Genomic DNA, 27,276 nt, shown 5'->3' with positions numbered 1-27,276 from the left:
TTTCACTAATGGACAGATCATCCAAAATGAAAATAAATAAGAAAACACAAGCTTTAAATGATACATTAAACAAGATGGACTTAATTGATATTTATAGGACATTCCATCCAAAAACAACAGAATACACATTTTTCTCAAGTGCTCATGGAACAATCTCCAGGATAGATCATATCTTGGGTCACAAATCAAGCCTTGGTAAATTTAAGAAAACTGAAATCATATCAAGTATCTTTTCCGACCACAACGCTATGAGACTAGATATCAATTACAGGTAAAAATCTGTAAAAAATACAAACACATGGAGGTTAAACAATACACTACTTAATAATGAAGAGATCATTGGAGAATTCAAAGAGGAAATGAAAAAATACCTAGGAACAAATGACACTGAAAACATGACAACCCAAAACCTATGGGATGCAGAAAAGCAGTTCTAAGAGGGAAGTTTATAGCAATACAACCCTATGCCAAAAACCAAGAAACACCTCAAATAAGCAACCTATCCTTACATCTAATGCAATTAGTGAAAGAAGAACAAAAGAACCCCAGAGTTAGCAGACGGAAAGAAATCATAAAGATCAGATCAGAAATAAATGAAAAAGAAATGAAGGAAACGATAGCAAAGAGCAATAAAACTAAAAGCTGGTTCTTTAAGAAGATAAACAAAATTGATAAACCATTAGCCAGACTCATCAAGAAAAAAAGGGAGAAGACTCAAATCAAGAGAATTAGACATGAAAAAGGAGAAGTAACAACTGACACTGCAGAAATACAAAGGTTCAAGAGAGATTACTACAACCAACTACGTGCCAATAAAATGGAAAACAAATTTCTAAATTCCTAGAAAAGCACAACCTTCTGAGACTGAACTAGTAAGAAACAGAAAATATAAACAGACCAATCACAAGCACTGAAATTGAGACTGTGATTAAAAATCTTCCAACAAACAGAGCCCAGGACTACGCGGCTTCACAGGCGAATTCTATCAAACATTTAGAGAAGAGCGAGGAACACTCCTAAACTCATTCTACAAGGCCACCATCACCCTGATACCAAAACAGGACAAAGATGTCACAAACAAAGAAAACTACGGGCCAGTATCACTGATGAACACAGATGCAAAAATCCTCAACAAAATACTAGCAAACAGCTTCCAACAGCACATTAAAAGGATGATACACCATGATCAAATGGGGTTTATTCCAGGAATGAAAGGATTCTTCAACATATGCAAATCAATTAATGTTACACACCATATTAACAAACTGAAGGAGAAAAACCATATGATCATCTCAATAGATGCAGAAAAACCTTTTGACTAAATTCAGCCCCCATTTTTGGTAAAAACTCTCCAGAAAATAGGCATAGAGGGAATGTACCTCAACATAATAAAGGTCATATATAACAAACCCACAGCCAACATCTTTCACAATGGTGAAAATGTGAAACCATTTCCTCTAAGATCAGGAACAAGACAATGTTGCCCACTCTCACCACTCTTATTCAACATAGTTTTGGAAGTTTTAGCCACAGAAATCAGAGAAGAAAAAGAAATAAAAGGAATCCAAATTGGGAAAGAAGAAGTAAAGCTGTCACTGTTTGCAGATGACATGATACTATACATAAAGAATCCTAAAGATGCTACCAGAAAACTACTAAAGCTAATCAATGAGTTTGGTAAAGTAGCATGATACAAAATTAATGCAGAGAAATCTCTTGTTTTCCCATACACTAATGATGAAAAATCTGAAAGAGAAATTAAGAAAACACTCCCATTTACCATATCAACAAAAAGAATAAAATATCTAGGAATAAACCTACCTAAGGAGACAAAAGACCTGTATGCAGAAAATTATAAGACACTGATGAAAGAAATTAAAGATGATACAAAGAGATGGAGAGATATACCATGTTCTTGGATTGGAAGAATCAACATTGTGAAAATGACTCTAGTACCCAAAGCCATCTACAGATTCAGTGCAATCCCTATCAAACTACCAATGGCATTTTTCACAGAACTAGAACAAAAAATTCAGAATTTGTATGGAAACACAAAACACCCTGAATAGCCAAAGCAATCTTGAGAAAGAAAAACGGAGTTGGAGGCAGACTATACTATAGTCCAGACTATACAGCTGGACTTCAGACTATACTATAAAGCTACAGTAATCAAGACACTATGGTACTGGCACAAAAGCAGAAATATAGATCAATGGAACAGGATAGAAAGCCCAGAGATAAACCCATGCACATATGGTAACCTCATTTTTGAGAAAGGAGGGAAGAAGATACAATGGAGAAAAAGTCAGCGTCCTCAGTATGTGGTACTGGGAAAACTGCACAGCTACATGTAAAAGAATGAAATTAGAACACTCCCTAACACCATACACAAAATGAAACTCAACATGGATTAAACACCTAAATGTAAGGCCAGACACTATAAACTCGTAGAGGAAAACATAGGCAGAACACTCTATGACATAAATCACAGCAAGATCCTTTTTGACCCACCTCCTAGAGAAATGGAAACAAAAATAAACAAATGGCACCTAATGAAACTTAAAAGCTTTTGCACAGCAAAGGAAACCATAAACAAGACCAAAAGACGACCCTCAGAATGGGAGAAAATATTTGCAAATGAAGCAACTGACAAAGGATTAATCTCCAAAATTTACAAGCAGCTCATGCAGCTCAATAACAAAAAAACAAACAACCCAATCCAAAAATGGGCAGAAGACTGAAACAGACATTTCTCCAAAGAAGATATACAGACTGCCAACAAACACATGAAAGAATGCTCAACATTATTAATCATTAGAGAAATGCAAATCAAAACTACAATGAGATATCATCTCACTGGTCAGAATGGCCATCATCCAAAAATCTAGAAATAATAAATGCTGGAGAGCGTGTGGAGAAAAGGGAACACTCTTGCACTGTTGGTGGGAATGTAAATTGATACAGCCACTATGGAGAACAGTATGGAGGTTCCTTAAAAAACTACAAATAGAACTACCATACGACCCAGCAATCCCACTACTGGGCACATACCCTAAGAAAACCATAATTCAAATAGAGTCATGTACCAAAATGTTCATTGCAGCTCTATTTATAATAGCCAGGACATGGAAGCAACATAAGTGTCCATCAACAGATGAATGGATAAAGAATATGTGGCACATACATACAGTGGAATATTACGCAGCCATAAAAAGAAACAAAATTGAGTTATTTGTAGTGAGGTGGATGGACCTAGAGTCTGTCATACAGAGTGAAGTAAGTCAGAAAGGCAAAACAAATACCGTATGGTAACACATATAGCATACGGTAGAAAAAAAACAAAAAGTCATGAAGAACCTAGGGGTAAGATGGGAATAAAGACACAGACCTACTGGCACATGGACTTGAGGTTATGGGGAGGGGGAAGGGTAAGCTGTGACAAAGTGAGAGAGTGGCATAGACATATATACACTACCAAACACAAAATAGCTAGCTACTGGGAAGCAGCCGCATAGCACAGGGAGATCAGCTAGGTGGTTTGTGACGACATACAGGGGTGGGATAGGGAGGGTGGGAGGGAGGGAGACGCAAGAGGGAAGAGATGTGGGAACATATGTATATGTATAACTGATTCACTTTGTTATAAAGCAGAAACTAACACACCATTGTAAAGCAATTATACTCCAATAAAGATGTTAAAAAAAAAACCCAAGAATCCTATACTATGATCAAGTGGGATTTATTACAGGGATGCAAGGATGGTCCAACATATACAAATCAATCAACATGATACACAAGATTAACAAAATAAAGGATGAAAATTTAGAATCATCTCAAGAGATGCAGTAAAAGGATTTGACAAAATTCAACATCCTTTTATGATAAAGACTCTCAACAAAGTGGGTACAGAGGGAACATACCTCCACATAATAAAGGCCATATAAGACAAGCCCACAGCTAACATCACAGTCAATGATGAAAAGTTAAAAGCTTTTCTTCTAAGGTAAAGAACAAGATGAGGATACATACTTTTGTCACTTTTATTCAACATAGTATAGGCAGTCCTAGCCAGAACAATTAAGTAAGAAAAAGAAATAAAAGGCATCCAAATTGGAAAGGAAAAAGTAAAATTGTCATTATTTGCAGATGTCCTGATAGTATATATAAAAAACCCTAAACACCCCCACCAAAAAACTGTTATAGGGTTTCCCTGGTGGCGCAGTGGTTGAGAGTCTGCCTGCCGATGCAGGGGACATGGGTTCGTGCCCCGGTCCGGGAAGATCCCACATGCCGCAGAGCGGCTGGGCCTGTGAGCTACGGCCGCTAAGCCTGCTCATCCGGAGCCTGTGCTCCGCAACGGGAGAGGCCACAACAGTGAGAGGCCTCTCACAACAGTGAGAGCAGGAAAAAAAAAACAACAAAAAACTGTTAGAACTAATAAATAAATCCAATAAACTTGCAGGATACAAAATCAATACACAGAAATCTGTAGTTTTGCTTACACCAATAATGAACTATCAGGAAGAGAAATGAAGAAAACAATCCCATTTACAACTGTGTCAAAATGAATAAAATATCTAGGCAATAAATTTAAGCAAGGAGGTGAAAGACCTGTACACTGAAAATTGTAAGATCCAGATGAAAGAAACTGAAGAAGACACCAAAAATGGAAAGATATTCTACACTCATAGACTGGAAGAATTAATGTTATTAAAATGTCCATATTACTCAAAGCAGTCTACGGATTTGATGCAATTCTTATCAAAATTCCAATGGCATTTTTCACAGAAATGGAACAAACAATTCTAAAATTTGTACAGAACCACAAAAGACCCTGAATAGCCTAAGCAATCTTGAGAAAAAGTAAAACAAAGCTAGAGGTATCATGCTCCCTGATTGATCCCAGATTGATCAAACAATAACACAAAGTTATAGTAATCAAAACAGTATGATATGGGCATAAAAAGACACATAGATCAATGAACAGAGAGCCCAGAAATACACCCATCTTATATAGTCAATTAATTGATGACAAAGAAGCCAAGAATATACAATATACTAAAAAAAGGACAGTCTCTTAAATAAATGGTATTGGAAAAAATGGACAGCCGCATTTTAAAAAATGAAACTGGATCTCTATCTTACAATACATAAGAATTCACTCAAAATGGATTAAAGACTTGAGTGTAAGATCTGAAGCCATAAAACTCCTCAAAGAAAACAGAGAGGGTAAGCTCCTTGACATCAGTCTTGATAAAGATTTTTTTGGATTTGACATCAAAAGCAAAGGTAACAAAATCAAAAATAAACAAATGGGACTACCTCAAACTAAAAAGCTTTACAGAGCAAAGGAAAACGTCAACAAAATGGAAAGGCAACCAACTAAATGAGAGAAAATATTTGCAAATCATGTATCTGATAAAGGGTTAATATCTAAAATATACAAAGAACTCAAAAAACTTAATAGCAAAAAAAGCCAATCTGATTTAAATAATGAACAGAGGATCTGAATGGACATTTTTCTAAACAAGACATACTGACGGCCAACAGGTACATGAAAAGGTGCTCCACATCAATAATTAATCATCAGGGAAATGCAAATCAAAACCACAATGAGATATCACCTCACATCTATTCGAATGGCTATTATCAAAAAGACAAGAAATAACAATTGTTAGCAAGGATGTGGAGAAAAGGGAACCCTGTGCACAGTTGATGGAAATGTTAATTGGCATACCCACTATGGAAAAAAGTATGGAGATTCCTTAAAAGATTAAAAATAGAACTACCATAAGATCCAGCAACTCTACTTCTGGGTATTTATCCAAAGAAAACAAAAACACTAACTCCAAAAGATATATACACCCCCATGTTCACTCAGCATTATTTACAATAGCTGAATAGAGAAACAACCTAAATGTCCATCAACAAAGAAAATGTGGTATGTGTGTATATATATATATATATAATATATATTATATATATATATAATATATATATACACACACAGATATATATACAATGGGGTATTTTTTGGCCATAAAAAACAATGAAATCTTGCCATTTGAGACAACATAGATGGATCTTGAGGGCATTATGCTAAGTAAAATAATCAGATAGAGACAAATACCATGTGATCTCACTTATAAGCAGAATCTAAAAACAACAACAACAACAAAACAAGCTCATAGATACAGAGAACAGATTGGTGTTTGTCAGAGGAGGGAGGGGGGTGTGGGCAAAATGGGTGAAAGGAGTCTTAAGGTACAAACTTCCGTTTTTAAAATAAGTATATCACAGGGATGTAATGTACAATATGGCAACTACATTTAATAATACTGTATTACATATTTTAAAGTTGCTAAGAGAATAAATCATCAAAGTTCTCAAAACAAGAAAAAATTCTCTAACTATGTATGATAACATATGTTAACTAGGTTGATTGTGGTGATCACTTCATAATATATACAAACATCAAATCATTATGTTACACACCTGTAACTGATGTAATGTTGTATGTCAATTATACCTCAATTTTAAAAAGATATTAGAACAAAGGAATGGACTGCTGACATACCCATGCTACTAAATGGATAAACCACAAAAAGATTATGCTAAATGAAAGAAGTGAGATAGAAAAGACTTCATGTTGTATTAATCTGTTTATATAAAATGTCTAAAAAACGCAAATCTATAAATTCAGAAAATAGATTAGTGGTTCGCAGAAGCTGGGGCTAGGAGCAGGAACTGATGGCAAGTGGGCATGTGGATTCTTTTTTGGGGTGATGGAAAATGTTCTCAGATGGATTATGGTTATGGTTACACAATTCTATAATTTATTAAAAATCCCTGAATCGCACACTTAAAACGGGTGAGCTTTATGATACTTAAGTTATATAACAGTAAAGTGGCTTTAAAAATCAGCCCAAAACACAATTCTTTAACTTCTTTTTATTGATAACTTCTCCACAGTTTTTCAGGTCCTTTATGATCTCTGTGGTCACCTTCTTACTCTATTTATAACAAAATATGAGACATCAGTTGTTTACACTCTGATCATATACTACGTATCAATGGTAAAATGGTTATTCCCTCTCAAAAATGGTATGTTCTAGAAAGCCTGATTGTGATTATAGATAGTTTTTAAAAGATACTAAATTTGAAATGTTACTTCTGTGTATTTAAGATTATTTCTCAAAATGACCAAGGCTATGTATACAAAATGTGAAAACAAATGGTTCAAACATGAAAATTTTGATCAACCAACCGTAGTTGCCTCAATAACCTCTAGTAACTCCTTTGACTGATTTTCAGGCTGGACTGACTTTTTTTTTCCTTCACTGAATTGACCAAATTGACTGTGGAAATTGGTATCATGTTGAGACAAACCCATGTTGCCACCGATAACAGCCCCAAGCAGGAAACTGTATCTTTACACATGCTGTATCAATTAGCCATTAAACAACCCACATGAACAGCATCAAGCTGAAGCTTGCTAATAAAGGCCCACAGAGCATGGGCTTTCTGCAGCTCTTCTCAAAAGGCTCCTCCGCCCACTACCCAGCACCCACCCCCAACACAATCAGGGGTCAGAGTGGGAGGCGATCCGAGGGGGCTGCTCAAAACACATAAATAAAACCTCTTTCACAGAACTACAGCTGGAGTTATCCAACGTGTTTTATACAGGGCCCTACACATCAATTTCCCTTAAGTTTCGTCACAAAGAAAATCGTGACTTTCTACGAGCCATTCTATGCTTTCTCTTTTCAGAAAAGGAAATTCTTGCGAACTGAGGATTCCCTTTTTGCTGTGATCTATTCATATCAGGTGCTGGTGGTATATCGCCCACTTCTGCTCCCTTCTGGTCTCCATTTTGTCTTTTTGTAAAAATTTTTACTGGAGTATAGTTGCTTTACAATGCTGTGTTAGCTTCTACTGCACAGCAAAATGAATCAGCCATACATATACATATATCCCCTCCCTTTTGGATTTCCCTCGCATTTAAGTCACCACAGTGCATTAAGTAGAGCTCCCGTGCTATACAGTATGTTCCCATCAGTTGTCTATTTTATACATAGTATCAGTAGTGTATATGTGTCAATCCCAATCTCCTAGTTCCTCCCACCCCACCCCCTTCCCCCTTGGTAGCATATTTAAAATATTTAATTTGCTCTGTGCTTTCATGTGTAAGCCTCACTGAATGCTTTTAGAAATAGGCACGGTGCAATCCTCAAGGAAACACGAGTTCAGTTTTAAAATACGGTATGTGGCTCTCCTGTGGGATGATAATGGAAGCAGAAATAAACTTCTCTTCAACTTTTCCCCCCTATAAAGCAATTACACTATTTTGCTTGAATGCCAGGAAGCCAGTCTCAGTTTACCAGGAGCCAGAGATACATTAGCAGGTCTTCATGCCTAGTAAGCTCTCCTAGCACTATGCCAGGGTGCTGCAACCATCTTTTTACATTGTTGGTCTTTATGAAAAGACAACAACTAATATATTTATCTAGTTATTTCTTGGGGACTGCTTTCTACTGAATGAGAACAGCAGGTACAATTAAACATAGACTAAGCTGGGCTTCCCTGGTGGCGCAGTGGTTGAGAGTCCGCCTGCCGATGCAGAGGACACAGGTTCGTGCCCCGGTCTGGGAAGATCCCACATGCCGCGGAGCGGCTGGGCCCGTGAGCCATGGCCGCTGAGCCTGCGCGTCCGGAGCCTGTGCTCCGCAACGGGAGAGGCCACAGCGGTGAGAGGCCCGCGTACCGCAAAAAAAAAAACCCACAAAAAACACAGACTATGCTGACATTTCTACACTACAAATTCATCTGTGCACAACAGGAACACACTTGAGAAAACCACAGTGCAATATAAACGTTATTCTAATCATTCCATCACACAACGAAGGGTAGGTCATCCAAATATTCTTGCAAAAGCCTTAAATAAAATTAAGCAGCAAAATTAGCCATCCTAAATGGCAGTTATTATCTGGAGTCTCATGATTCAGTTCTGAATGGAAGCAACAAACATGGTTTTCCCTCTTCATGTATGACAACTGCAGGAGACATGCAGCATTTACAAGGTTAATACCAGGGGCAAAAGAGGCCCAGGCTTCTCAATTCTGCCTTCCTTTTAGTAAGTAAAAGAGGTTTCCTTCTACTGTGGTGGATTTTAGATTCCTACCCAGCAACATCCTCTGTTTGATGTATGGGAAATACCGGGTGTGGAGGAACAGGTTCCTGGAGGTCAGAAGGGACCTATACTCTGCCCCAGCTCTGAACAACTTAATTCCCACAAGTCTAAGATACCACCAATTACAAGTCTTTCAGTGAAAAAGGAAAGAAAGCAATGGAATACAACACTAAATGCATAAATAAATTATAAGATACATTTTGATCATAGAGTTGACTTGGAGTAGCATGTCCAGAAGACCAACTCTGGTAAATTGTTCTAAAGAAATAACAAAAATTAGAGATAACACTTCTTTGGCACTTGCTATATGCCAAACACTGGGCTAAATGCATTATCCTCATACATATTATATCTCATTTAATTCTCACCATAACCCTTGAGATAGGTACTATTATTAACTCCTTTTTATAGATGAGTAAATTGAGGCTGAAGTTAATGAAATTACTTGCTCAAGGTCACACAACTATAGACTACAATCCTAACTCTTAAGCCTTAACAAACTGTATTATGTTTATGAGATAAATCTCATCTCAATTTATGGGCTCGATTACTATCCCAGTTTTGACCTTGAATAGCTGGGCTGATCTTCAGACATTTTAGTTTAGATTTTTCCACTTCTCACATAAAGTAGATATAGGAGGGGAGTTTGGAGAAGGTTCTAACTATTCTTTCACTTAACCTCTTGCTGCTTGTCTTGAGAAGCAGTTATTTGAACTGTAACAATATCTGTTATGTGCCAGACAAAGTGCTACAATCTCAAAGAGGTTAAGGAACTGATCCAAGGTCACACAGCTGAGTTGTATTAAGAAGAAGCAGAAGCAGAACTTAAATCTGGATCTGACCCTAAATATAGATCTATTCCACTAGGCTACCCACCAGTTATCACCTTCCTTATGACTAAGTTATTTATCCTTTTTAAGCTTTAGTTTCCTCATCTGAAACACAGAAAGGCACTCAATGAATGATAATATTAATAACAATAATAATTGCACCCAATCCAGAAGGAACTTAATCCTCCAACAGCAAAAGAATGGATTTAATTTCCATGGTGCTGACCACCTTAAACCATGCCTTTGGAGAAAGGGACAGACATAGAGAAGTCTTCTAACTGCTAAACATTCTTGGCAGGATATTCTCTCTGAGGATAAATATCTTACTTTAATACTACAGCGGAACAAAGGTCATCCAATTAAGCCACACTACAAAAAATTCCAGGAGAAAAACATTATTCCCAGAAAACTGTGATTCAATGTATTCATCTAACAAATATGGACTGTCACACAGTGTCATAAATTAACTGGGGCCTCCAACCTCTACCAACAGAAATGACCCAGCATACAGCTGTTCTCCCTCTCCCTCTGATAAGACCCTAAAACTTCATAGCTTGCATAAGAGACAAAGCTGTGCTCAGAGCTTGGTGAATCAAACATTCATCAGACCACCGAGTGCATTGTGCTGGGTGGGTAGACAGGGGCTCATCATAAAGGTGAGGGGCATATATTCGGGTGCCATAAAGAACTGTGAGTCAAACCCACAATGATCACATAATCTACTTTAAATCCCAATCCCCAGCAAGGCAGAAGGATCTTAGGGGAGGTTAACAGGAGGACTAAATACCCTCTCAGACTATTTGTATTCCTTCCCTCTATGGCACATGACTTCTTCTCTTCTCTTCCCTAAGGCTTCCACTGATACTCATTTTTAGAAAGGGAGGGGGAGGTGGCTTGCACGGTAATTCCCCTGGGTGCCTCACCCTTTTAGAGATGTCCTAAAAGGGATGACTCTCCTATGAAAAATCCTACCACAGACACATGGATAAAAGAAAAACTAAGTCCAGGACAACCCTCTCTGTTGAAGTAGATCACCCAAGTGCAGACAATCATAGAACAATCACATATTCTTTATTATTAAGCTTTTTATTTTGAGATAATTGTAGACTCACATGCAGTTGTAAAAAATAACAGACATCCTGTATATCCTCTACCCATTTCCTCCCAACAGTGACATCTTGAAAAACTGTTGTACAATATCACAAACAGGGCACTGACATGGATACAGTCAAGACAGAGAATGTGTCCATCACCACATCCTTTTATAGCCACACCACTTCCCTCCTACCCCTGCATCCTCTCATTAGCCTCTGGAAACCACTAATTTACTCTCCATTTCTGTAATTCTGTCATTTCAAGAACCTTATAAAAATGGAATCACACAGTATGTAACCTTTTGTGACTGCCTTTTTTTACTTGGCATAATTCTCTGGAGATTCATCCAGGTTATATATATCAATAGTTCATTCATTTTTATTGCTGAGTAGTAGTATATGGCATGAATGTAGCACAGCTTGTTTAACCATTCACTCATTAAAGAACGCTGGGGTTGTTTCCAGTTTTTGCCTATTATGAACAAAGCTACTATAAACATTTGTGTACTGCTTTTTGTGTAAACGTAAGTCTTCATTTCTCTGGGATAAATGCCCAGGAGTGCAATTGCTGGGTCATGTGGTAGTTGCATGTTTAGATTTTTAAGAAAGACCAAATTGTTTTCTGGGGGGTCTGTATCATTTTACATTCCTATCAGCAATGTATTACTGATCTAATTTCTCTGCATCCTTGCCGGCATTTGGTGTTATCACTATTTTAAAAATTTTAGCCATTCTGGTAGGTATGTAGTAATATCTCACTGTGCTTTTAATTTGCATTGCCTTAACGGCTAATGATGCTGAAATCCTTTCCTGTGCTTAAATATTTGCCATTTGTATATCCTCTTCAGTGGAATGTCTCTTCATGTCTTTTGCTCATTTTTTATTGGGATTGTTTGGGTTTTTTTGCTGTTGAATTTTGATAGTTTTTCATATACTCTAGACATACATTCTTTAAAAGAACACATTTTTTTTTTTTGGTATGTGGGCCTCTCACTGTTGTGGCCTCTCCCGTTGCGGGGCACAGGCTCCGGACACGCAGGCTCAGCGGCCATGGCTCACGGGCCCAGCCGCTCCGCGGCATGTGGGATCTTCCTGTACCGGGGCACGAACCCGTGTTCCCTGCATCAGCAGGTGGACTCTCAACCACTGCGCCACAAGGGAAGCCCTAAAACAACACTTTTAAGTAACGCTATATGGGGTTTCTTGTCTTGAAAATCATTACCACAAATACAGAAATCCCTAGTGATTACCCGAGGGAAAGACAATGAATGACCAACGTGGGGAAGGAGGCTTAATTTTTAGAGATGTTCATTTGTGTGGTGAGTCAGAGCTGCAGAAAAACCAACAACCCAGAGTCATTAAATTAGTTTGTTTACCTCAGTTAATGGGCTAAGTCTTTTTTTTCCCTCCAAACACACAAGTGTTCATAAGTTACAATCTACTACATCACTGGCATGTGATTAATATTTACATTTAAAGGACAATATTTAAACAATTTAAAAACAGGAGCCAAACAGACATATATACACTACCAAACATAAAACAGATAGCTAGTGGGAAGCAGTCGCATAGCACAGGGAGATCAGCTCGGTGCTTTGTGACTACCTAGAGGGGTGGGATAGGGAGGGTGGGTGGGAGGGAGACGCAAGAGGGAAGAGATATGGGGATACATGTATATGTATAACTGATTCACTTTGTTATAAAGCAGAAACTAACACACCATTGTAAAGCAATTATACTCCAATAAAGATGTTAAAAGAAAAAAAAGGATGCCCTTGCAGGTGAACTTTCTGTACATTTTGGGGGCAACTTCCTGTGGATCTACAATCATTTCAAAATAAAAAGATTTTTTTAAAAAAGAATACCTTTGCTTTCCATCTAAGTTGTAACTTTGCATGTCGTTTTTTTTTTTTTTGTGGTACACGGGCCTCTCACTTCTGTGGCCTCTCCCGCTGCGGAGCACAGGCTCCAGACGCGCAGGCTCAGCGGGCATGGCTCACGGGCCCAGCTGCGGAGAGGGATCTTCCTGGACCGGGGCACGAACCCGTGTCCCCTGCATCGGCAGGCGGACTCTCAACCACTGCACCACCAGGGAAGCCCCCTCTGCATGTCCTTTTTATAACTCTTTGTTAATGATAATATTTTATTTTCAGTATACTTTATAGAGTAAAAACCCTTTCCCCTTAAAGATGTCTTTTGTATTGATTATATCAGTTTGGTTTAGAAAGCAACATTATTCTTAGCTAAGCCACATTGCTTTGATTCTCAATTATTAATATTTGCTTGCATTTTAGCCTCTTTAGTTCTAAAATATCTCATATTTCCCAGAGTTGCCCATTTTGAAGGAACACAAAATAGTTTATACATGTTAAGCACTTAGAACAGGGTCTGGTACAGAGTAAGTGCCTAATAAATATTCATTATTATTACTATTACTACGATTTTCAGAGCAAAATCTACTCACAGGGATTCTCATTCGTTTTCTTTCTTCTCCTATATATCTGACTTACTTTGTACCTTGGTAATATGTCATACTTCCTTCAGTCACGAATCAAAGAATCCAGAATCCTGCTGCTTGAAGGAAGTTGAGTGATCATCTAGCCATCCCTTCATTTTATATATGAGGAAACTGAGGCCCGGAGAGCAAGAGTCACCTGCCTTTCCAGGGTCACACAACGAGGCAGTCAGAGGGACTGGATTGGGAATTTACATAAAACTTTATTCCTTCTTAGAAATGGAGCTTTTTAAAAATTGTCCAAGTTAGACCAAGTCAGTGTGGCACATCTACAGTTCTTAAATAATATCTGAGGAAAAAACAGGTTAACTAAGAAAAGAAAAATCTGTGCGATTTCCAGATGCTCCAAATTGCTAACCAAGGATAACGGCAACTTTTAAGTTTCTCTCTTTCTCTCCCTTCCTCCTCCCATCCTTCCCTCTCTTTCTTTCTCCCTCTCTCTCTCTGTCTTTCTGACATTGCAGATATCCTTTAACTCATGAAGGATTCTTTCTTTTTTTTTCAAGCTAGTGAGTTGCTAGACCAAACCTAGGTAGGATTTCTCAGGAGCCACGAGATATGATGATAATGACAGAATCAACCAGACCCCTTGAAAGAATGGTCTGTCTGTTTGGGCAGGGGAAACGTCTTTCTAAAGTAGAGCTTCCATGGGACTTCCCTAGTGGTGCAGTGGTAAAGAATTCACCTTCCAATGGAGGGGACATGGGTTCGATCCCTGGTTGGGGAACTAAGATCCCACATGCCACAGGGCAACTAAGCCTGCACGCCACAACTACTGAGCCCGCGTGCCTCAACTAGAGAGCCTGCATCCTGCAAACTACAGAGCCCACATGTTCTGGAGGCCGCATGCCACAACTAGAGAAAGAAAACCTGCATGCCACAACTAGAGAGAAGTCGGTGTGCTGCAACGAAGAGTCTGTGCACTGCAAAGATCCCGCATGTCACAATGAAGACCCAACACAACCAAAAAAAGAAAAATAAAATAATAATAATAAAGTAGAGCTTCCACTGCACTGCTAAGAATTAAAAGAATGCCTTCTTTCTCTTCCTTTTTTTTAAAAGTCTGATTTACTGAGGTATAATTTACAGTAAAATTCACCCTATCTAGGTGTATAAGTCTAAGTGTTCTAACAAATGTGTACAGTCTGATAATCACCACCAAATTCAAGATATAGAATTTGCAACATCTCCCAAAATTCCCTCACAGCTTTATAGTCAACCCTTCCTCTACCCTTGGGCAACCACTGATGTATTTTCCATCCTTATTGCTTTGCCTTTTCCAGAATGTCATATATGTGGAGTGACACAATAGGTAGCCCTTTGAGTCTGGCTTCTTTCACTTAGCATAAGGAACTTACGGTGCATCTATGTCACTGCATGAATCAGTAGTTTGTTCCCTATTATTGCTGAGTAGTATTCTATGTTTGGATGTACCACAGTTTGTTTATTCATTCACCAGTTGAAAGACAATGGAGTTGTTTCCAGTTTGGGGCTACTATGAATAAAGCCATGTGGATTGCGATTGCCAAATCATTTTGTAGGACAGTACCAAACTGCTTTCCAAAGTGGCTGGACCATTTCATATTCCCACTAGCAATGTATGAGAGTTCAGTTGCTCTGTATTCTTTGTCAGCACTTGATATTATCAGTTTTTTCTTTAATTTTAGTGAAGGTCTCTGTTTTAGCAGAAAAAAAAATGTAGCAGGAAACATTTTTTATCACAGCAAACTACCGCTGGAAGTTGAAGCAAACTTGACTCCTCTCTTCCTCTAAAAATCCACAAGCAATCCATCAGGAAATTCTAACTCTACATTTAAAATACATTCAGAATCTGACCACTTCTCCCCATCTTCACGACTGTCTCCCTGACCTGAGCTTCTATAACTCACCTGGTTACTGTAACACTGCCTAACAGCTGATAATACCCTCACCCCCATCCTCAGCGTGACACACTGGCCTCCCTGCTGTTCCATGAACACACCACGCACATCCCACCAGCATCTTCTGCTCTGTTCCCCCACATACCTTCCTGTCTAGCAACTCTCTTCCTTCAAGCCTTTGCTTCAATCTCATCTTCTCCATGAGGCCTACCTGATGAACACTGCAACCTGCCCTTTCCCTGCCCTAAGATTGATCTACTTTTTCTTTTCTCCCTATTAATAACTACCCTCTAACACACTCTGTATTTTTTTTTATTATATTCATTACTTAGCGACATTACTTTCCCAACCCTGCCCCACCCCAGCTAGAGTATAAGTTCCATGAGTGTCAGAATCTTTTGTTTTATACAAATCGATGTACTCCAACTACATAGACAACTGCCTGGAACACAGTAGGGATAAAAATAAATAGTTGCTCCATGAACAAATTAAAAACACTGGCTTTGGCACCAACTGGAAAATATGTATGAGGACAGATTTATAAAAAGTAGAGCCAGGGGTAGAAAATGTAAGTTCTAACATGCCTATTGAAACCACAAGACTTACTTTCTCCAATCACAAATTGGGCAGCATTTGCCTTCAGAATAATACAAAAACATTTTTTAATACATATATATATATAATATAAAATATAAAAAAGCTCTCCTGTTAGAGAAAATTGATGAAACCAACCAGGTTCATATATACAAAAATATCCTGGGACACCAACTATCTAGGTTTTTTTCTTTCTATAAACTTCTCCATCTGTGTAAGACTGCCCCAGCCTGACTGCCAATTTTATTTTCTTAATCTAAGTTCTATTCTCATTACCCTTCCATTTCTATTTATTATCCTCAGGGAAAGAGAGAGCAGTTAATGCCAGGGCATTCTCACATCTTCCAAAGAAATGGCATAGGTGTTAATCTTGTATTTATGTTTGATGTGGGTAATGATGGCTGTGACTGGAGCTGTAGGTTTATTAATATGCAGGGCTCTCACCTCATTAGTGGCGATGTATGTTTTGAAGTTAAGCTGCAATGTTTGCTGTAATGTCAGATCTGGCCTAACAGACTTTCTCACTGTTCATTTTCTTTGTTTTTACTCAGTCAGTACATGCTATGCTCACAGGGCTCACACGAATGCTTTTTAATAAAGACAATTTTTCCACAGTAGTTAATCTTGGTGGAAGTTTCAAACAGGTTTTTTTTTTTTTTTTTTGCGGTACACGGGCCTCTCCCTGTCACGGCCTCCCCCATTGCAGAGCACAGGCCCCGGACACGCTGGCTCAGCGGCCATGGCTCACGGGCCCAGCCGCTCTGCGGCATGTGGGATCTTCCCAGACCGGGGCACGAACGTGTGTCCCCTGCATCGGCAGGCAGACTCTCAACCACTGCGCCACCAAGGAAGCCCTCAAACAGTTTTAATAATTATTTCCTCATGTGATACCACATGTTTATCCTGAAGAAAAGATTTTCATAATTTTTCGCCTAGTAATACAAAGTATAATAAACTCTCTCCCTGGCTTGATTTGGGAGTGAGGTATTCTTATTAACAGGATAAAGTGGTTAATTCTAATAATAGTTATTATATAATTAAAACATACCTGCATTACTAATATTTGATAGCTTATAAAGCACTTTCACATATATCATCTCAACCAGATCTTAAAAAGAACAAAATAAACAAAAGTAAAACCTGGTTGAATATATCACTTGATGATCCACTATGAATGGCAACTGATACACTTCAATTCCTAAAAAAATTTACAGTTTCCATAATACACAAATAAACTAACCTGTACCAGACTAACAAGCTTCATGGGATGGATGGGTGGTCTGTTGCTGCTTGTTGCTCAGACTTCACTCTGCTCTACAGTCCTCATGGGGTTTGCACTATAGGAAAGACTCGATTTTCAACAGCTCGTCTGGAAGTCATTTACTATATTTTATAAATTCCACTATATATATATATATATATATATATATATACACACACATACACACACACACACACACAAACACCTATATATACACATATATATACACATGTATACATATATACACATATATATACCTATATATACACACATATATGTACATATATATACACACACACACACATATATATTTACAGCTACAAATCCAGGACCACTGTACTTCAAGGAAGCCATTTAAATGTGAGAAACAGTTTATCCTCTTTTCTCATTAGATAACTGAATATATATCCATTTCTTAATATTTTAAAATTTGTGTTCATAAGTACAAGACCCTGGTCTTTAGGGGCAGCATTTGGTAGGGAAGAAAATGACAGAGGAGAACACAGGTACTTAGACCGAGACAAAGGAGAAGGAGGCTTAGATCACTCATTAATGCTTCTCTTTCACCATCTTTTCACTGTCTTCTCACAGCGCCTGTACTGGGCTCTCCCTCCTGTAGAAGGACCACTGTCTTTGATTTGACAACGTGACACATATTCAGCTAGAACTCCCATCATCATTCAAGAAAGCAAAAATGAGGATATGTGCTTTTAAGAAGGTACAGCAATAAGCTTACATATCAAAAGTCTATAAACAAGTATATTACCTATTTAATTGCCTTAGCTGAACTTAAAAGCTCTGATCTTTAATTGAACTGATCTAAAAAGCTACAATTTTTAAATTAAGGACAAAATTAAATAGCTTTTTGGTAAATAAAAAGGCATCTTTAATCTTATTTTATGAAATCCAAGTTATTAAATATAGACAAAACATCTAAAATATTAAGTTAACAACTACTCAATCTAGAGTAAACTTCTCATGACAAAGCTTTACAAAATTCTTCAGAGACACCTGGCTTCTTCTACTCTTCAATAAAAACACGTACTTTTAAATCTGGAAGGTACAAGTTTCCACAAATAACAAGGAAACTCAAAAGCTAAACATATATGTTTAATGAGGTATACTACCACAGCATACTATTTCTATAGCTGAGTACCCATAATTACTGGGGAATAACTGTTCATCTGCACTGTAATTCATTAGTCTTTCTATCTAGACAGATGCAGATGCACATTCACTTACTGGTATTTATTTAAAACTGAACATATACACACTATTGTATACAAAATAGATAACCAACAAGGACCTACTGTATAGCATAGGGAACTATACTCAATATTTTGTAATAACCTATAAGGGAAAAGAATCTATATATATGTATAAATGAATCACTTTGCTGTACCTGACACAACATTGTATACCTGAAACTAATACAACATTGTAAATCAATACTTTAACTAAATAAATAAATTAAAAAAACTGAAATCCCTTGAGAGGGTTAGCTGGCCCACTACCACTATCCCCACTCAGCCTCTCGCAGATATTTTCATTCCATAACCAGTGGCATTTTATACTGGTTACTCTCTGTGGGAACTGGACTGGCCAGCACAGACTAAAAAGAGAAGTACAGGCTTAGGATTCCTTTTTGAAACCTCTATGTCCAAAATCAGTCAAACCACTAAGGCCCTCATACGTCACTGATCAAAGAACCCTTCTTAGCCCAAACGGCAACCACAGCTGGGGAGAAGGACCTACCTACCTCTAAGAGGCTCTGGTCAACCACACTTGCCCACAGTGATTATAGGGTGGTTGTACAGGACTCTGACGAACACGTTAGACTTTATTTTTAGATCCAGACATAAATCCATTTGAAACATGTCCATCAAGATGCCATTTTGAATGAAAAATTCAATTATTCCTCCAGATGAAGAGTAAAACTAAAACCAATGATTTTAAAGAAGAAAAACAAAGATGACTGCAGAATAACTGAATAGTATTTTCCTATCCATTATAGTTCTTAGTGCTACTAAGAGTCCTCACAGAAAGTTATGGCTAGTGAGAATTTCTTATAAACCAGAATTATGCTGTGTGCCCAGAGTACAGGATGAGCCTAAGGATCTCTTTAATAATAATACTTGCAGGACTTCCCTGGTGGCACAGTGGTTAAGAATCCGCCTGCCAATGCAGTGGACATGGGTTCGAGCCCTGGTCCAGGAAGATCCCACATGCTGTGGAGCAACTAAGCCCGTGTGCCGCAACTACTGAGCCTGCGCTCTAGAGCCCACGAGCCACAACTACTGAGCCCAGGTGCCACAACTACTGGAGCCCGCACGCGTAGAGCCCATACTCCGCAACAAGAGAAGCCACTACAGTGAGAAGCCCGCGCACCACAACTAGAGAAAGCCCATACACAGCAACAAAGACCCAACGCAGCCAAAAATAAATAAACTAAAAAAAATAACATTTGAATTTCCATGGCAAGGTCCTTTTAATGAAGGCTTTGCTACTGAGCATTGATGACTTCCTTGATTTCCTTTGTCAAATGGATAGCAGATGTCCATAAAAATCAATAAAATGACAAGAATTGACCACTGTGATAATTCCTATTAAAATGGCTATAACCACCTTATGGGTTGGTGAGTCTGGGGAGGTGGGAGTACAGGGAAGCAATATAAGTCATATTATGTTAACAACCATTCTCTCTTAATCCTGGAGGAGAAAATGCTCCATTTTTTTCTCACCCACCAGATGTATTCACATGCTTATTTATTCCCAGGAAGAATAATACACACTCAGTTCACTCTCCCTACATCTACATGTGTACCAACTATATACTCTAGAAATAGAGTGGACTGGCTTTAAAGAAAAACTTGGTTTATGATTCCATTTAATCAGCATAAAAACCTTCAAGAACTGAATTGAAAGTTTTGCTTGTCAAAATCTACATACTCTTTTCAAAAGAGGAAGGAAGATTTAAGCACAAATTTGGAATCACTAGGATATTAAAACCACCACAACAAAAAATAACCCTTAGTGACAGATGTGATACTACAATTGAAGACATCAGTTGTTTTCTCTCTCTCATACCTTATACCTTAAAAAAAAAAACACAAAACTTTCCTTTCATCACATCTGTGTATGTTGTTGCATTCTCCAAATGTGCATAAAGCTAGGCTGAGCAGAGTGTAAAATTAAACGGTAGTTAGTAACATTAGGCCAACTTCCAAATGAATTCAGACATTTGGGGAATATTAAAAAATGCAAAGGGAGGTTCCTTTTGCAACATTCAACAGTTATCCGATTATTCTTCTCATGTGTTTTGTTAATAGACTAGGAGACTAATTGCTGATGCACTTACCAATCCCTTATTTAAAGTTTCACTTTCAAGGTATGTAAAGCAATCTCTTAAGCAACAATGCATGAGGATATTTGAAATGTTAATAAAAGGAAGGGATGCAATTATATAGAAAGTGAAGGTTTTGCAATTAACTAGAGTTAAGAAAAATAAAATCCTGTCATTTCCAAATACTATGAAAAACACCGTTTTACATGTTTGGTAAACATTATTCACAAAAATACAATACCAAGTTTATAATCTAAATCAGAGTAGTTAAGGAAGAAAAAATTTTTTAAGTAACATTTATAAAGCAGCCATCTTACTGACTACCAAATATATCGCCTGGCTTAAATATTAGATCATTTATTCACTTTAAAAATCAAGGTATAGGGAGAGCTCCCCACCTTACCCCAAATTAAGTCAGAGCTTGTAAGCCAGTACATACCTCTATGTAAAATCTTTAAACTCCACAAATAAGTAAGGCCTTTAACGACCTAAATTGAGAAAGAGAAAACAGGACAATGATGGTTTTTATAAGGAACTTTCCACATTTAAACACATAATCATATCAGCCGTAATTTCTTCCTTCCAAAGTCTGTTAACCAACACGCATTTATTGAACACCTCCCGTTTCTGTGTCAGGCGCTGTGGGGACACCGAATGTATAAGCTACAGGTTCCTTCCTTTAATGAGCTCAGTGTTCTGAAGATAAGGTACGATGAATGAAAGAAATGGATATGTGTCCACATAATATGACCTGGAAGTCCACTGACGAAGTTCTCAGTGGTGGTGTGGGCAGAAAGGAGAGGGACAGGAAAAAGGGACAAAGATTTTCACTTATTCTCTATACTTCTGTACATGAAAAGAAAAATTTTTAAAGTCATGACATTTATGACCAAGGAGAGACATTTTTAAAAAACTTAACTAATGAGGGCAATGGGTGGACTAAAGGCTGCTTCCCCTGACAGCAGTCAGGAAGGCTTTACCAAAGTGCCAGGCCCTGAGTAACAGATTCAATTGATGTGAAGAAAAGTGAAAAAAGCATTCAAGCCAAGGTAAAAATATACGATCAGAGTGTTGGGGCAGTGCATTCTTCAAAAATATCGAGGAAGACAAACACTGAGACACTGTTCTAGATTAACAGAGACTAAACAGACATGACAACTAAATGCAACGTATAATCCAAGACTGGATGCTGGACTAGAAAATTTTTTTCTTTTGGTCTATAAAGAGTATTATTGGACAACTGGCAAAATCTGAATAAGGACTGTTGATTAGATAATAATGATGTATCAATGCTAATTTTCTAATTTTGATCCATATACAGTGATGATGTAAGAGAATGTCCTTGTTCTTAGGAAATACACACCTGGAGTAATTAGGAGTAAAGGGTCATATTTGCAAATAATTCTCAAATGTTTCAGGAAAAAAATCTGTACATATATATTTAATCAAATGTGGTTAATTGTTATTAACAATTGGAAAATCTGGGTGAAGCATCTTTGGGAATTCTTAGTATTACTCTCACCAGTTTTCTGGAAGTTTAAAATAATTTCAAAATAAAAAGTTTCCCCCCAAATATTTTAAATGATTTTAGGGTAGGAAACAACAAAGTATATCAAGAGGATGATCCTCACAAGGCAGTCTGACTGATGCAAGTATGTGTGGAATCATGTAGACAATACTGAACGGGCAAGTAAAAGAAATAAAATGAGAAAATACAAACATCTGAGTTAGAGTTTAGATTTTTTTAATTTAACAGACTGAGTTAAGAGTAATTAGTCGAATAAGGTACTGAAGAGAAGATGTTTCCAAGACCCTAAGTACGTGGGTTATAAGTGCTACCTTCTGTGTGGGAAAGTTAATCATCAAAAGCTTTAAAAATCTTTATATAGAAATAGCTGTAAAAGGAGATGCATATGTCTTTATTCATACCCACTGACCCTGTAATGCACACGAGTGTGAACTTACCAATTTCAAGGTTGACTATTCATAATTAGGTATCAGATACAATGAACACACCACTATTATTAAAAATTTACTGGGGGGCTTCCCTGGTGACGCAGTGGTTGAGAGTCCGCCTGCCAATGCAGGAGACACGGGTTCGTGACCCGGTCCGGGAGGATCCCACGTGCCGCGGAGCGGCTGGGCCCGCATGTCTGGAGCCTGTGCTCCGCAACGGGAGAGGCCACAACAGTGAGAGGCCCGCGTACCACAGGGAAAAAAAAAAAAAATTTACTGTAAGAATTTTAAAGTACCCATCATTATAGAAATTTTTAGGTGAGTCAGGAATATAAGAAAGAGAAAAACTACCGTTATTAGAAGTAACCGAGTAATTTACATACCTTGAGAAAGATGAAAACAGGGTTGGAGCTAAATATGCAAGGATTTTAGTTGATCAAAAAAGACCAAGGGCAATAATAAAAATAGAAATGCCAAGGGAAAAACCCGATTTCCAAATACTAAAGGTCTAGAAGAAGATAAAATCTGTATCAACTAATGCTGAGCAGAAGTTAACATATTTTAATTGTTCTCACTGAGTGGAATGTACTCCTGAAAAATTTGTTAACGCATTATTATCAATTCTGTGATATATTTTTCTATTTTAAGAGAACGGAATACATATCTATAGCAAATGATTTCTTCCAGAATTCAGACTAAGTGGCATTACAATAAAACACATGTACTCTGAACAGTAAGACAGTAAAAAAAGAAAATATGAAAATAGGAATAACTAACACAGAAGGAAGAAACAGGACAAAAATATTCCCTTAAATGCTTATAAAAATAACATCAATAATAAAAACAATTTTTTCTTTCAGTAGTAGGACAACGTCATCTTATTTAGCTGGAAGTAATCACCCTCTGAGCTCTGGAAATAGGGTTAAAGTTCTCAACTTATAAGCTTAGTTGCATATTTTAAGGCTCTCCCATTAAAGATAACTCACCACTGAAAATTAGTCCCACAGAAAATGAATAATCAGAAAACACACAGGGGAAGGCAATCCACCATATTCAGATTATCAGGCAGAGAAAAAGTAAAACAAATACTGATTTTATGATACTTGCTAAATTTATAAGTTTTGTTGGACATTCAAAAAGAAAATATTATTCTTCCAACTTTATCAAAATAGACTACATTTTCCTTTAGAAGAAGAATAAATGCATGGGGAGCTAGAAATCTGTCCATTGAAAATCTAGACGGTATTATTGGTATTCAGTAAACTAGGTTTCACAACGACTTGACAAAGCCTTGACACTAAAAGTACTTATATCTGCTGTCAGTCACTCACTCCTTGACATGTCAAGTGCACAGCCTTTCAGGAACACCTTCAATCAACATTAGCACTCAAAATACAGTACACAGTGTCACTGCTTCAGAAATGAGAGGAAAAATAAAATGTGTTAGATGGCAGGGAAAGAGAGAAAGGCATTCCTCTTTATAGGAGACCAGATTCCAGTGGAAAGTAATAAAAATCACTGAGCAAGGTGTAAGGCTGAAATCAACCAGTTTATTTCTTTTTCTGGGAAAATATTCTCTTGCCGTACATCCATCAAGAGAAAATTTGAACAACATATCATAAAGGCTGACAGGGGTCTATCCTGTAATGAATGTTGGATCTGTGGACCTGTATAGCATGCCAGACTATTAGAACCTGGAAAATAAAGTTACTTGGGGGAGGAAGAGATGCCTAGATGTGGTTCTAAGACATGAAAAGAATCTGAAGCAGTTGTATGTGTTACGCCAGTATTCTCTCATTCATACTTCTCTTTTTTACTTTTAAACCTCATTCTCCCTTTCATTTCTTCCTCTTCTTTTTTCTCATTTTCTTAGGAAACCAGATTGAAAGAGCATGGGGCCTGGAGTCAAACTGCCCTGGGTTCTAATTATTACTGACTAGCTACATGATATCTCTAGGCAAGCTGTTTAACTTTTCTACACCTCATCTTGCACTTGTATAAAATATGTACAATCATCTATAGAGTTACTGTGAAGGGTAAATGACATAATATTTGTACATAAAACATTTATCAATGATTTTCATAAAGAAGTACTCAATATACACCTATTTCCCTCCTCTCTCCTGATTCTGTTCCTTCTGACTTGGCAAAAGAACCCATGTGCTTCCTTGGCCTCCCTGAGGGAACTCAAGGGAATGATGTTGATGCTGTCTTCAGAACACTAGAGGAGTGATGGTCAAGGATACTGGGAACCCAATCAGGCTGTGAGAACATTTACTTTACAAATCATGTCCTACAAATCATCAATTTGCTAGTCTTATTTTGATTGGTAGAACCCTTCCACTGGTGTTTGTTAGCTGCAAGAAAAGGAGTAACCAACTTTGTAGTCTACTAAAATTTCATTTAAAAAACACACTTGGGAAGTATTATACAAGCTTAGGCCCTAGCAGAGTTTATAAAAAGTGGCAGATGAAGAGTAAAATTATCAAAAGCATTTTTTTTTTTTTACTCTGGCCACAGGCAATTTTCATTACTATGACCTGATAAGCCATAAAAGCTGGTGAAATTGGACACATTTTAGAAAAAAAAAACAAAAACAGCCTCATGTTTTAAAATGTAAGGGTTAAATACAAATAATGCTTTTGCTAGCACTTATTTCAAATGCCTTTCACTAAAATCACTGTCATATTTTCAGTTAGGTAAGCCCTGCACTGAAGCTGGATTTTTTTTTTTTTTTTTTTTTTTGCTGACTCCATTCACTTCACAGGCTTCCCACTCCAGTAGAATTGAAAAGACCGATGGCCTTGTGTGGCTGCCCTACACAAGAGGGCGGCAAGATTTATGAAATCCAGGAAGAACAAGCTTCTCTACTGAAGAAGGCAGATTCCTATTTTAGCCAAGTTTGATAGATAATTGCGTATAGAACTCATATACTTTTTGCTTTTTCAATTGGTATTCCTCCTTTTTTGCCCTTTAATATACATGTTTTTAAACTTTAGAGCTAAGAAATGCCAAAAGCCACAAAGCATTCATTCCCCCCGAGATTAAAAGAGGAAATGAAACATTTTTATTTTCATCTAAAATAGTGCTTTAAGTAGTCAAATTTCATACTCATCTACCTAAACATGTAGATTAGAAGCTACTTAGCAGCAATAGCATCAGGAAAGAAAGTTCTCATCACCCTGGGCAGTTCTCACTAATAATTAGAAAGAAAAAAGGAAAGCTGTGAATTACAATGAACTAAGACTAAATAAGCGTCCATGTTGGATTAAAGGATCTGTGTTGTCAGTTTGATGTATAATGAATGTGAAAATCAGCCATTTAATTAAATGGTACATAGTATAACCACTTTGTTCTGCACTAAACTGCTTAAGTTATCAGAGCGCCTTTAGTTTAGCAACTGTTTACTATTACACCACCCACGACTTCTCTTAGACACTGTTTAGCCTATGTTATTCCGAATTTGAAATCTAGAGTTTATATAGTAATGTTAATTTAGCTGATATAGTTCATCGGTTTAAATTGGTGAATGTAGAAAAGAGGAAATCACAAAGGTATAAATTCCAGATATACGTGGTGAAAAAATTAAAAACCAAGTACATAAAAAGTCTGCAAAAATCTTTAAGACTAAAGTACTATTTTCTTATAGATAGTTTTATTTTAATAATTTAGGCTTTAAAAGTATTTTCTAATCATATGCCTGTAACTACAAAATGTCCCTAAAACAGCTTTCTTTCCAAAGAACGTGGAAATTTTACTGGTTAACAAGAGTAGTAAGGTCCCTGCAAATACATGAAACGAGAACAGGTCAGAATATGCAGGAAATTCCCTGGCAGTCCAGTGGTTAGGACCTGACCCTTTCACTGACAGGGCCCAGGTTCGATCCCTGGTCAGGGAACTAAGATCCTGCAAGCCACACGGCGTGGCCAAAAAAAAGAATATCCATAAGCCTGAAAACTGTCATGTGTCTATGTTATTATTGTAGGTTGGTCTATGAAAAGAAGAAAGGACAAAAATGATGAGAGTTAAGAAGGCCCTGGCAGTCAGCATGGATTGAAGAAAAAGAAAAAAAAAAATCCTGAGGATATAAAGAGAATAATGTTTGACTATAGAGATTAAATCACCCAAATTTCATAGAGTTGAAGCCATATACTCACCGCCACTGCAATTCTTCCAAGGACATGCTCTGGAATTTTTCTATATACATCCAAAGATCCCCCTGTAGAAACAAACATGTTGTGTTACAACAAATGAAACTACTAGAAAAGTGCACTGGGCCCCTCCTCCTCTGTGGATCCACTGTGAGACTTCTTTTTCTCTACTGACATCATGCATTGGATGTCTAGGGTAAAATTAGCTTTTTAGTCCAGTTTTATCAATATTTATGACATAATCATACTTCCAGATGAAGCATAACTAGATACTTTCATTTTATTCTCAAGTGTATAATCATACACATGTAAAAACTGAAGGAAAGTAGTGAAGGACAGGCTAAGAATCTGTACTTTATGTAAACTTAAATACATATGCAAAACTAAAGGTCAATAGGACAATCATATCTAGGCATCTAGCTTGTGTTAACAGTTTTCTCAAAGGTAAACCAGGACCCTATC

At 37.4% G+C, this 27,276-nt stretch overlaps 1 protein-coding gene across 9 annotated transcripts in view; it reads right to left on the bottom strand.

Annotated features, from left to right (window-relative positions):
• MAP2K5 (mitogen-activated protein kinase kinase 5) overlaps positions 1 to 27,276 on the bottom strand; it is a 262,889-nt gene that overhangs the window by 130,863 nt on the left and 104,750 nt on the right. For all 9 annotated transcript variants that reach the window (XM_060152940.1, XM_060152910.1, XM_060152922.1 and 6 more), the window contains 2 exons: positions 26,821 to 26,882; positions 21,147 to 21,195 (listed from right to left, as the gene is read on the bottom strand). In XM_060152940.1, the coding sequence (XP_060008923.1) occupies positions 21,147 to 21,195; positions 26,821 to 26,882 (111 nt within the window). The remainder of the gene's footprint in view (positions 1 to 21,146; positions 21,196 to 26,820; positions 26,883 to 27,276) is intronic.

The sequence above is a fragment of the Lagenorhynchus albirostris genome, chromosome 1, assembly GCF_949774975.1.
Source record: "Lagenorhynchus albirostris chromosome 1, mLagAlb1.1, whole genome shotgun sequence".
Lineage (NCBI taxonomy): Eukaryota > Metazoa > Chordata > Mammalia > Artiodactyla > Delphinidae > Lagenorhynchus > Lagenorhynchus albirostris.
This window is presented reverse-complemented; position numbering and strand designations above follow the sequence as displayed.